This window comes from Aristolochia californica, unplaced genomic scaffold, assembly GCF_029961685.1.
Source record: "Aristolochia californica isolate CCGP_79_NKW_82.1479 unplaced genomic scaffold, dmAriCali1.0.hap1 SCAF_3, whole genome shotgun sequence".
NCBI lineage: Eukaryota > Viridiplantae > Streptophyta > Magnoliopsida > Piperales > Aristolochiaceae > Aristolochia > Aristolochia californica.
In genome coordinates, this window is record NW_027181992.1 from 13788627 (window position 1) to 13800850 (window position 12224).

Here is a 12224-nt window from a genome sequence, read left to right on the forward strand (position 1 = left end):
GGATGGTCGGAATCTGGAATCGGCACAGGAGGAGCCCTCTTGGGTCACCTCTCGGCCTGGCGAGCAGAAAACGGCAATGTCAAACTCGCCATGATGGAGACTCTTTCGAGGTCTCCTCGGGTCTGTTCTCGGTTGCCGGACGGCGGTGGACGATGGCTAGAGGGACCCCTCTCGAGTCTTCCCTTCGATCGGTCGGCGGTAGCTTGAGAGACTCTCTCGAGCTCCCTCTTTCTCCTCCCCCCTCTTGTCGGGTCTCAAATCGATTTTTCCTTAAAATTCACCTATCCCTTTCACTAATGACATTTCTGTAAATATCTCCTTCTCCACACAGAATTCTCTTGAAATTCCATAATTAAATCCATAAAAATCATTAAAAGCAATGAAATAAACCCTAAAAGCAATGAAATATAATTCAGGAGAGAAAAATATGCAATATAAGCAGTGATTAATGCCAAATTCAATAAATGCATGTTTCATTTGAAAACCGATAAATAACCACCTATAACACAATTGTAAGGGCTATTCTATTTTAATTAACCTAGTTCTCATGTCAGAATTTGGCATCTATCAGAGATCCCCCCTCTTTTACAGGTGATATAGGAGGGAGGCTCCCCACTGTCTTTTTTTTTTTTGTAGAAAGAACCATTTTCATTATTATTAGAGCCTAAAGCTAACTGAACCAGCTTGTTCAACAAATCAAAGTCCTTTTCAATTCTTAGATATTACTATTGTTTTAAAAAATTGATGAATTCATTGGTCAAATTAATTTGTCCTAGGAATTGGACATACATGATTTGGTAGACAAGTGGAAATTTTACAGTGTAGGAGCAGGTTTCCTGTTGACCTCAAATATACTTAGGCAAAGGTCTAACCAACCTTCTCTAGCACTAATATTTGCTTAAATGAGAAGAAAACACACACACACACACACACATATATATATATCATAAAATTTTAGGCAATATCATATTTCTGTTCAACCAATATTTGAACCTAGTCTTATGGACCTAGACTAGAACTAACTTATTTTCGGATGACAAGTTGGGTTTTAAAAATATTAATTTTTAATTTTTTGATATTTGAAATCAGTTAGTTGACTTTTAATATCTGCTTTATCCTTAAATTTTACAAAATCCATTGGCTATAATCATAATTAACCATATATGGAATTAACAAACATTTTAAAGATGATTGTATAAAAAAGTCATATTTAAAAGTTACCATATTTAAAAAAAGATGTATGGATCTAAGTCTATATAAGTTTAGATATACCAAATGCTTCAATTTGACTACAATAATAATTTTATTTTATATTTATTTACTATTTGATGTTTTGTATTAATGTCATGTTAGATTTTTTATTTTATCATTATTAATAAAAATTGATGTGATAACATGTTTTGACTATTATAGTAATGACATTCTTCTAAATAAAGTAGCTTTTCTAAAGAAGTATATGATGGGTGTAAGGAAGGATAATTGGATTTGAGTCTAACCTTTTTTCCATTTTTTTAAAATTATCTAATTTATTTTCCATTTTTTTCAAACCTCAAAAATCATAATTCGTACGTGAGTCATTGGTGTTGCCCACGGGAAGCGTGCGTGGTCAGTTAGCCTGCTCGGGGGCCTTCGGGCTCTGGCTTGGTTAGTGGAACGGCGCTAGCGTCGTCCAAGTTTGAAACTTGCTTCGTCTGTGGTGAAAAAGAAACGCCCGCCCTGAAATTATGCCTCGGATATTATCCCGGTCTGAGAGATGGTGAATCAAGACTCACAGGCGAACATACATGCTTCATCCTTGTACTGAGCTCTACTTGTTGTTTCTGCGACTTATTCTTTCTGGTTTTTCGATGGAGAATCAAAGACCGGTTGTCTGTCCCGAAAACGAAGACCTTGCTGCATTTATGTGGAAAAAACGCCAGGAAATGGTGGAAGCGAACGCTATTTCGCACCGGATAGATGCCACACTTTCCAGAGCTTACGCCAGTGTCTGCAGTTCCAAGAATCACATAAAAACCATGAAAGATTTCTCTCAAGTGAAGTGTGTCCTACGGACTTTGGGAGTTCTTCTCTCTTTTTTTTTTTTTGTTCTTAGTCCTTTCCTTTCCATTTTTATTACTTTTTAATTAAATGTCGTTCAATTCCTTGGTAGGAGTGTGGGACATTGGATACTGCGGCTTATGCAACAATTTTTCCAGAGTGATTCGACAACTTCGCCATCCAAAGAGCACACAGGAAAAGGTTTTTCTCTCCTTCTTTGTTTCAGTTGTATGATCCACATATTTCAGCGTGGATGTCGAAAGAGATAAGAAATTACTGTTGACCTTATTCCTTTTGAAAATTTGTCTTCCTTTTTTATTTTTCAAGGGAAAAAGACTAAAGGTTCCAAACGGTACATTCCTCAGAGGAATTCTGTGGCATATGCTCTTCTGATTACTCTTTATAGGTATCTTCTGAATTAGCCAATTTTCACTCTTTTATTACTGTTACTTGTTGCGGTTATGATCTTGATCTGCTGTGGTTGTTTTGAGTAATTTTTATCAGGGGAATTTCAAATGGAAACGTTTTTATGCGAAAACAAGAGCTTATTGATGCCGCTGATGCAAGTGGGTTGTCACGGGTTCCAATTGCGTAAGCGTTTATACTTGCATTTTTTATTATGACTAAATAATAAAATAATACAAGAACTAACTTTCATCTTGATAGTCCAGAGAAAGGTAAAGGAAAACTCACTCAATTTGGAAGTTCACCTCGAGAATGGTATAGTGGATGGAGCTGCATGAAGACATTAATAATGAAGGGGTTAATTGTGAAATCAAGTTGCCCCGCAAAGTAAGGCTTCTTTAAATTTTAATGTTCTTATATGTCGACTAGCTATTCAGGGCCATTTTAATTTTTTTTCCTGTTTTTAGCTAATAATATTTCATATGCAAAGATGAAATACTTGATTTTGCTTCCTTTTTCCTTTTGAAAAACTTCTGGCAGAAATTTAGCACTTCATTTTTTTAACAAAGTAAAGTGTTAGGGAGGGGGTTTAATGTTCTTATATGTGGACTAGCTATTAAGGGCCATTTTAATTCTTCCAGTTTTTAGCTAATAATATTTCATATGCAAAGATGAAATATTTGATTTTACTTCCCTTTTCCATTTGAAAAACTTCTGGCAGAAATTTAGCACTTCATTTTTTTAACAAAGTAAAGTGTTAGGGAGGGGATTGGGGGGGAAGGGTTAGGGTGGGTAATTCTGCTTGATCCCTCATGCTCCTCATGCAAACTTAAAAAACAAGGGTTAACACAGAAATCGTCAAATCAATTTTCCTAATAAAAAGACATAAAACATAAGGAAGTAGATACTGCATTAACCTCTTTTTCTTTCTCTCTCTCTCTCTCGCACATTTTCTCGCATAAAACAATGAGAATAGATCTGCTACATGTACGATAAGGGAAACTACTCATATTGTCCACTCAAAAGCTGCCACATAGTCTTCTAAATCTTTTGGAGAAAATGGCCGAGTTAATGAAAGTTAAGGGACCATCCTTGAGTCACAGCCTTCGGAATGAGAATACATAGGGGATTTAGTTGTGCTATGGTTGAAAATGTGTTAACGTAATTAATACCATAAATCTGAGTTTATCTGTTTGCAACAAGGCGAGCTATAGATCATTCAACTGACTTATCTTGATTTTTTCTTGATCTTGTAGAACCATCTACAATTGCTTCTTCCTATGGAGGAATACACAGATGAACTTCTTGCAAACCTAAAAGTTGAAATAAAGTTGATGGATCCTTGTCATTATTAGTATGCCAAATTAATGTCCAAACATATATATTTGAAATAGTGTTGGATTATATTAAAGATCAACCAATGAATTGGCTGACCTAGGAATGTGGTTCCATGTACAAGAAATAGGATATACAATGTTTTCTTTCTATGGAAGAAATGGTGGGCCAATGTCGCCACGGACGGGGGGGGGGGGGGAGGGCGGGCACTAACTACTGACAACTTTTGAATCCCTTCAATCATCAACTTTCCGTGAAGATGGTCCTTGAAAATTTCCAACCTATGGAGAAGGGCAGTCACTTCCACGGTGTTGGAGTTGGCAATACCAACCGGCCCCGCATATAAAAGAATAGTCTCTCCTCTATGATTTCTGAAGACTCCACTCCACCGGCTGGTCCTGGGCACCCCAAAGCACTTCCATCAAAATTTGACTTCATGCAGTCGCTAGGGGGAGGCTCCCATTCGGCCATGGCCGCCACCTTTTGAGGACCCGCCATATGAGGGGTAAATTCCTTCCTGGTATGCAACCAGTTGGAGATCATTCTCACTATGCAAGAGATAGTGCTTTCCAGGTTTCTGAATTTGAGGTTAAACCTCCTATTGTTTCACTCCAGCCAAAGACACCACAAAATATGGGCAAGGCATACAGAGAGCAGCAGCTGGCCAATTCTTGGCAAACGCGTCCCCCATACCATCTGAATGGTGCCAAAAAGGTCTTGATGAAAGCCTACCTGAATACCAACTCTCTGGAAAATTGCCATCCATACTTGCTATGAGTACCCGCAGTGAAGGAGAATTTGTTGAACAGACTCCTCACAAACTCCACAGAGAGGGCGAGTGTTATCAGGGACGGTTAAGCCCATCTTTTGAAGGTTGTCTGTTGTGAGGTTTTGTTCCCTGATGGCTGTCCATATGAAATTTTTTATCTTGCTAGGCGCTGAGAGCTTCCATGCAAGATTTGCCTTGTGCTCAGGTATGTTGGGGTCATCTTCTCTGATATGGGAATAAGTTGAGGCCATCAAGAAGATACCGTTAATTCTAGGCTTCCAGATCAATTTATCGTGCACTTGGTTTTGAATGACAGTGCTGCTAAGGTTGGAAAGAAGCGAGCAGAAGACACTAACTTCATCATCATTCAAACCACGACGAAAGAAGAGGCTTCGAGACTGATTACTCCATGAGTCAGCCACTGAGTAAGATAGATCCATAGCGATCCTGGCTAGCCCCGGATAATCCTCAGACAATGGCCGGGGACCGCACCACTCGTCGGTCTAGAAGTGAAGGGTCCTTACGTTACCAGGATAGAAGGAGGTTGCAACCTTGAACGTGGGAAGCAATTTGTAAACGCATTTCCAAATCAAGGATAAGTAGCGGGGGGTACTCCCCCCTCTCTCCACCAGTGGCCTGGGAGCTGAAGGTAGAATCTCACCATGTTCCTCCACAAATTATTGTGCTTGAAATTGAGGTTCCAAATCCACTTAAGAAGGAGCTCACTATTCATATCCTTTGTAGGCCTGATGCCCAAGCCACCTTTGATCTGGAGCTGAGTTATCTCTTTCCAACTAACCAAATGGTACCTGAAGGTGTCTTCAGTTACTCTCCAGAGAAAATGTTGACGAATGACATCAATCTTTGAGCATACCAAGGCCGGGCTATGAGTGAAGGATAGGAGGTAATTGGGTAGTCCCGCCAAGCATGATTTTAGCAGGGTAAGTCGTCCCATTGTGGATAGAAGCTTGTCCCGCCATGTGGCAAGTCTCTTCTCAAACTTCTCTATGAGGGGGAAGCAAAGTGCAGCTGTGGGGCGTGTGTCAAATAGAGGCATATCCAAATATGTAGTAGGTGTACTCTCTAGTGCGCAACCCAAGAATTCTGCCATATCTCGAAGCATTGGGCCGTCAATATAGTATCCAAGAAGAGTGGTTTTCTTCTAGTTGATGCTCTGACCCAAAACCAACACAAATAGGCCAAGAACTGCCCTCAACTTCCTGATCTGGTCCATGGTGCCTGCACCAAAGTAGATGATGTCGTCCGCAAACTGAAGAATCAGAATATCAAAGGCCTTTGTGTCAGCTGTGGGAAGAAGCCACCCAAATCCTTTGGTTGAGTAAATTAGAGAGGAAAGGTACTCGACAACCACATTGAAGAGCAGAGGGGACCAGTGGTCTTCTTGACGGATGCTACAAGTTCCCTTAAAGTAGCCGCAAACTGTCCCATTAAGAAGTACTAAATAGCTGGCTGAGGAGATGTAACTTTGAATCCAGAATCTCCACTTGTCTCCGAACCCCATTTTTCCCAGAAGAATATCCAGAAGCTTCCAATTTACTCTGTCAAAAGCCTTCTCCAAGTCTAGCTTGTGGATAAATCTAGGTTGCTTCAAAGTCTTGAAGTGATGAAGAAGCTCATGGCAAGCCAATGCCGAGTCCAGAATATTCCTCCCTTTGATGAAGGCACTTTGCCCTTGATGAATGACAACCTGAAGAATTGCCCGAAGACGGTTGGCAAGGAGATGAGCAATCACCTTATAGGTGTTGGTGGTGAGGCTAATAGGTCGGAAATCCGAAGGAAGCTCTGCCCCATCTTTCTTGGGTATGTGGGCAATGAAGGAAGCCCCTTTACTCTTAAACGCGATGCCACGATGGTAGAACGAGTGGGCCATGTGGGCGATGTCTTCGCCAATGAAGGGCCAACAATGCTGGTAAAATTCTCCATTGAAACCATCGAGCCTCGGAGCTTTGTCTAGAGGAAGGTCCATAGCAGCTTTCTCAATTTCTCGCCTAGAGAAGGGAAGCTCAATAAGATTGGCGCCCGTTGTAGGAATATCCAAGATGTTGACGCTTTGGAAGAAAGGCCGAAGTGGCTGGCATTCAATATAAAGACCTGCAAAAAAGCTCACTAAAGGGTTAGAAATAAGGAATCGGTCCGAGGTAACCTCACCATTGATGCTGAGTGAGGTTATCCGGTTGACTCTTCTCCTGGCTGTGGCGACGACATGAAAAAATTTAGTGTTAGCATCCCCCTTCAAGAGCCATCTAAACCGAGTTCACTGTTTCCAGTGCACGAGTTCGCAGTGAATGAACAATTACAATTGTCCCTGAAGGGTATAGCTTTGAGCCATTTCAGCAGTGGTCAGGCTTTTGGACTCCTCTTCCGAGACAAGAGCATCCACCTGAGCAAGGGCGTCAACTTTTTCAGCCGAACGAGAGGACTGGCACTGCAATCCCCAAGCGCGGAAAAGGGGCTTTTAGCAGCTTGAGCTTCACCGGGAGGGACCACCCACTGGGCCAACTGCAACAATTTCTTTCCGAAATGACTGGATGGAAGTATCAAATTTGGGGTCTTTAATCCACACATTGTTAAATCTGAAGGGAGGGGGGGCCCAATATCCCGAACAAAATTGAGAGGGAGCAAGCAACCTTGGTCTCTTGGAGCACCACAATGCTTGATTTTGTAGAGGCGAGGAGGCTTTGAATAGACGACACGTCGACCCAATTTCACGAACATTCCAAGAAAGCACAATCATTGATCATTCTTCTTTTTCTTTGACTTTTCAGAGGGGTGGTTATCCCTTGGTAGAGGCCCCGAGATAACAGTACCCATCACTTTGGCTAGCTCCACCATTTGCGCCCAGGTTTCTGGATCAAATTTGTGCTATTCGGATTACAAGGCCTCAACAAAGCGTTGGGATCTTTCACCTGGCTCCAGAAATATGTATAGACTTGTTTTTGGATCGTGAGGGAATCGGCTTTGGGCATTGGGCTCTCCCTGAATCAATTGCCTAGGCTGGCCTCTATTCTGACGTTGGTATGTGGCTAGGGGGGTTGGGGTGCGGTTTCGAGGGCGGCCTTGGGCTAGCTTGCTAGTTTCTGAGACATATTTGGTGTCGGAATGGTAGTTTCAGGGGGCTGGATGCCGGGAGGGGAGAAGGGGGCAGGGAGGTCCATGCTTGGGAGGGAGGCTTCCGGGGCACAAACACTGGGGGGGTGGGGTTGCTATTATTTCCAGAGTGAATATGGGGTGGGTGTCGGTTGGGGGTTGACAAGATGGTCAGTTGGGAAGAGTGAGGAGTTTCTTTTTGCATGTGGGTAGGCGGTGATGTGGACTAGCGTGGTAGGCAGGGGGATAGGCATGCCGGGGGGGGGGGGGGTGTTCTGAGGGGACCGCTGCTTGTCTAGCGCCAAGAGTGCATGGGGAGGATCGGCCTTCCTGGGGAGGAGTTGATCTTGACCCAGAAGCTGGTGTTTTCGATCATAATGCATCTGAAGAACTGTCCTTCACAGGGACAGATGGGATTGATGAGAATGAGGGTCTCATCAGGTCAGTGCCAATGCTCCATGAGTGGGTCTAAGGCAATGATAGACCTGAACTCAGCAATGATGGTTGAGAAAACTGAAGATTGCCATAACTGTCCGAATTGGCTAGACGGTGTTGAGGGAAGCCACTCAGATATCTGCGTGATGCCTGAGGATAGGTGAGGTGAGAGGGCAAGGGCCCCTGTCATCTCCTACTGGGTACAGAATTGGACGGGCCATGCTTGAGCATTCAAGTAGGAGATTCTGGGGGCATATGTTAGGCTTAATTTGGCGTTGAGCCACTGGATAATACTGGATTTTTCAGTTTTTGGCTTTGCATGGATGACGATCAAGTGCACATTTAAAAAAAAAAGGATGACGATCGATCGCGCTAGCACAAGACACCCGTCTTGAAGAAGGTTTGGGGATAGGTGGACGATTTCTGGGATTGCAGTGGGGAGGAGGGTATGCACTGGTTCATGCTTTTTCAGGGGGGGAGGAGGATGTGAGACAGAGGGGTCGAGTCCAGAAAATGGGCTCGGAATAAGATGGGGACGCTGTTGTCAGAGCTCAGGAATGAGCGGGGGGGGGGGGGGGGGGGGGGGGGGGGGAGTGTCGGAGCGAAGCTTTGCAGGGCTTCTGTCAATCTCTTCCATCTGAAATCTGGTCTGGCCAGAATGGAGTCTCCCCGGTGTTGAGTAATCCGGCAGTCCTGACGACCACGGAATGTGGTCACCGAGAAGAAAAAAGCCGAATTCCCGGACTAGAGCTTGCAGGATCTGGTGCTGTGTGCAAACTGTTGGACAAATGTCAAAATGGCGATTAACGCCACGCAAATGAAGGGCATCTTTGACCCACTCTCTGAACTGATGCGGATGAGCGGGCTAGATGTGCGGTTGACTCTTTCTATAGTCACCATGTTCTTGCTGTAGGGGAAACGGAATAGGAGCTGTTGCCTCCGATGCTGGGAGACTGGTCCATTCCGCACTGTTTTCTTCCGTCATGAGGTACCGATGCTCTTTGACATGGTTGTCGGAGAGATCTGACCTCCGGTTAGAGTTCTGGATGGAAGGGACAACCTTCCTTCTTCTAGGTGATGCTCGGAGTGTTAATGGCTGGCGCCAGAGCTGCTGTCAGCGGGGTTGCAGTCGGTGTGGTGTTTGGCAAGGTGGGGTCGGGTGGGGCCGATGGCCAGCAGGGCTACCCCTGTACGCTTGGGCACGATCACACACATTTTGAATTTTTGCTGAAGAGCTTAGTCTTGTTTGAAACTGTCAGTATGTACTCCAAACATTTATATTTGAGACTTGGATATTTGGGGTTATTGCATAAACATAGAAAGCAACCTCTATGGTTGCCAAATTCAAGTTCTCGGGCCACATCACTATAAAATCTGCTGTCATCTTTGTTTGAATATGTAACTAAATATGAATTTGGAATTGTCAATCAAACATGATTTTATTCACTTATAAATTCAACAATAGTTTTCCCATTTGTTGGAATGGACGTGCAAACATCCATGCCTGAGTGTGCTTTTGTTTATAATCACATACGATTAAAGGGGTATTTATGCACAGAAAAAAGTAGATAACCAAGAAAAGGAGAGCGAGTTCATTCAAAGTGAGACACTTTCTCTAATTTTTTTTTGTGTTGAATGTGAATAGAAAATGTAGTTTAAAGGGTAGGGGCACTTCACCTTTTATTTCAAATTGAAGGCGGAGATGGAGGATGACATCATCCTACCTCATCTCCACTTAAAACATTCTCTAGAGAGAGTTTAATTCCACACCCTAGAGTGGAATTTTCACTTTCTGTCACTTTATGCATGTTTAATTCCACCCATACTTTCCATGTGCGCTGGACAAACTTTTGACACATTTCTTAGTGAATTGTCTCTGCCTATATTCCATCTTCACTAACAGGGTCCAGCCATTTGGACATGATATGCATCTTGGACCCTATCCATTCAAACATGCAACTAATTCTTCTTGCAGTCTTATGTGGCTCAAGATTCCCGGTTCAAGTAATCGGACTTGATATGTGTTCTGGACCTGGTGCAACTATCAATGGAAATACCTTCTTCTTGTTCCTTCACGCAACTCCTAGTCTACAGATCTCCTAGGAGGAACAGGTGAAACTCTAGTGGCATAGGAGTACCTTAATGGTGACTCCAGATGATGTGTTATATCATTTTTTAAAATTTCTTTCCATACAAATGTTGATACTTTCTTGTCACACACTTCTAATCCTCAAGTTTTGGTGCGCTATGGGAATGCATATTTTTTACTTTCTTAGTTTTTCTTTCTTTTGTTAAGTTGTGGAGCCTAATCAACACCCTATCCTTATTTTCCTTTATAATTGAGGGGTGCCGCTATTAGGGTTTTGTCATCATGGAAAAGGACTTTGAGTTACAACCCTCGAGAGGTTAGAGAAAGATACCTGTAAGTGTGCGATTTCTCTTATAAACTATTTCATCTTCATAGTAGATTACTGCAGCAGTGCAGAAGACAGGACATGGTCTCACCTTGAGGCTAACCTGTATAAATCTTGTTGTTTGTTCTTGTGCTTGTTTTTTCCTTCTTCCGCGATTATTACTATAACTCTCGCTAGTTTGGCATTAGGCCGTCTAATTCCTAACAAGTGGTATCAGAGCTTTGGTTTGTGATTGAGAGCAATAGCTGACGGAGAAGGATCGGCACTTGGAATCAACAAGTTCGATGGTTTGGATTTTGCGTTCTGGAGGATGTAGATAAAAGATTATCTGTACAATAAAAAGTTGCATGCACCAATTGTGGATATGAAACTAAAAGGTATGAAAGATGATGAGTAGAATCTCCTCGATAGACGTGTTGAGAGTAGTCCGGTTAACACTGTTGAAGAACGTTGCTCACAATGTGGCATTGGAGAAAACCACAGCAGGGATGATGAAGATTCTGTCCGACATGTATGAGAAACCTACCGCAAATAATAAGGTACATCTCATGAAAAAACTCTTCAATTTAAAGATGATAGAAAATACATTTGAATGAGTTTAGTACGATTGTCAATCAATTGAACTCCGTTCAAATTAAATTTGATGATGAGGTTCGTGCTTTGATTCTTTTGGTGTCTTTGCCAAATTGTTGGGAGCCTATGAGGGCTACGGTCAGCAACTCTGTAGGCAACAGGAAGTTGATCTTTAATGATGTTCAGGATACCATTCTCGTGGAGGAAGTTTGTAGAAAAGACTCCAGAGAATTGTTGACATCTAATTCTGCCCTAAATGTTGATACTAGGGGCAAGAACTTCGAGAGGAATTCCAACAAGGGCAATGGTAGAGGGAAGTCAAAGAATGGTAGAAGCAAGTCCAAATTCGGAAGGAATGTGGAATGCTGGAATTGTGGCAAGTCTGGTCACATAAAGAAGATCTGCATAGCACCGAAGAAGGATGAAAAGAAAAACGATGCTACAAATGCTGTGACTGAAGAGGGATAAGATGCTTTACTCTTGTCGGTTGATAGCCCTATTGACTATTGGGTGTTAGATTTAGGAGCTTTTTTTCACACCACCACACATCGTGAGATCATGGAGAATTATGTTGCTGGAAATCATGGGAAGGTGTATCTTGCTGATGGAGAACCTTTGAATATTGATAGTCGTGGTAATGTCAGTTTAAGGATGTCAAATGGGACAATGTGGAAAATTCACAAGGTGAGACATGTACCAAAACTAATGCATAACCTGATTTCTTTTTTTTGAAATGATGATGATATGCATAACCTGATTTTAGTAGGGCAGCTTGATGATGAGGTCATAATGTGACTTTTAATGGTGTTACTTGGAAAGTCACTAAGAGAGCCATGGTTGTTACACGGAGTTAAAACTAGAACTCTTTACATTACTTCTAGTTGCAGAGACACGGTTGCAGTTGCTGATGCTGTTACTAATTCTGATCTATGACTTTATAGGCTCGGTCACATGAGTGAGAAGGGAATTAAAGTGCTTCGGTCCAAAGGGAAGCTACCAGGGTTGAAAATTGTAAACAACAGTTTGTGTGAAGGCTGTATTTTCGGCAAGCAGAAAAGGGTTAGCTTTTCTAAGGCTGGTAAGGGGCAAAAGATAACAAAATTGGAGTTAGTTCACACAGATGTGTGGGAGCCTTCAGTTGTTACCTT

General features: G+C 42.4%; 1 protein-coding gene across 2 annotated transcripts in view; it reads left to right on the plus strand.

The window, feature by feature from the left end:
• Positions 1-1710: 1710 nt before the first annotated feature.
• The window catches only part of LOC137959811 (crossover junction endonuclease MUS81), a 29627-nt gene continuing 19113 nt past the window's right edge, over positions 1711-12224 (plus strand). For both annotated transcript variants that reach the window (XM_068807175.1, XM_068807176.1), the window contains exons 1-5: positions 1711-2038; positions 2150-2238; positions 2365-2443; positions 2542-2628; positions 2704-2829. In XM_068807175.1, coding sequence (XP_068663276.1) covers positions 1785-2038; positions 2150-2238; positions 2365-2443; positions 2542-2628; positions 2704-2829 — 635 coding nt within the window. In that variant the 5' untranslated portion in view covers positions 1711-1784. The remainder of the gene's footprint in view (positions 2039-2149; positions 2239-2364; positions 2444-2541; positions 2629-2703; positions 2830-12224) is intronic.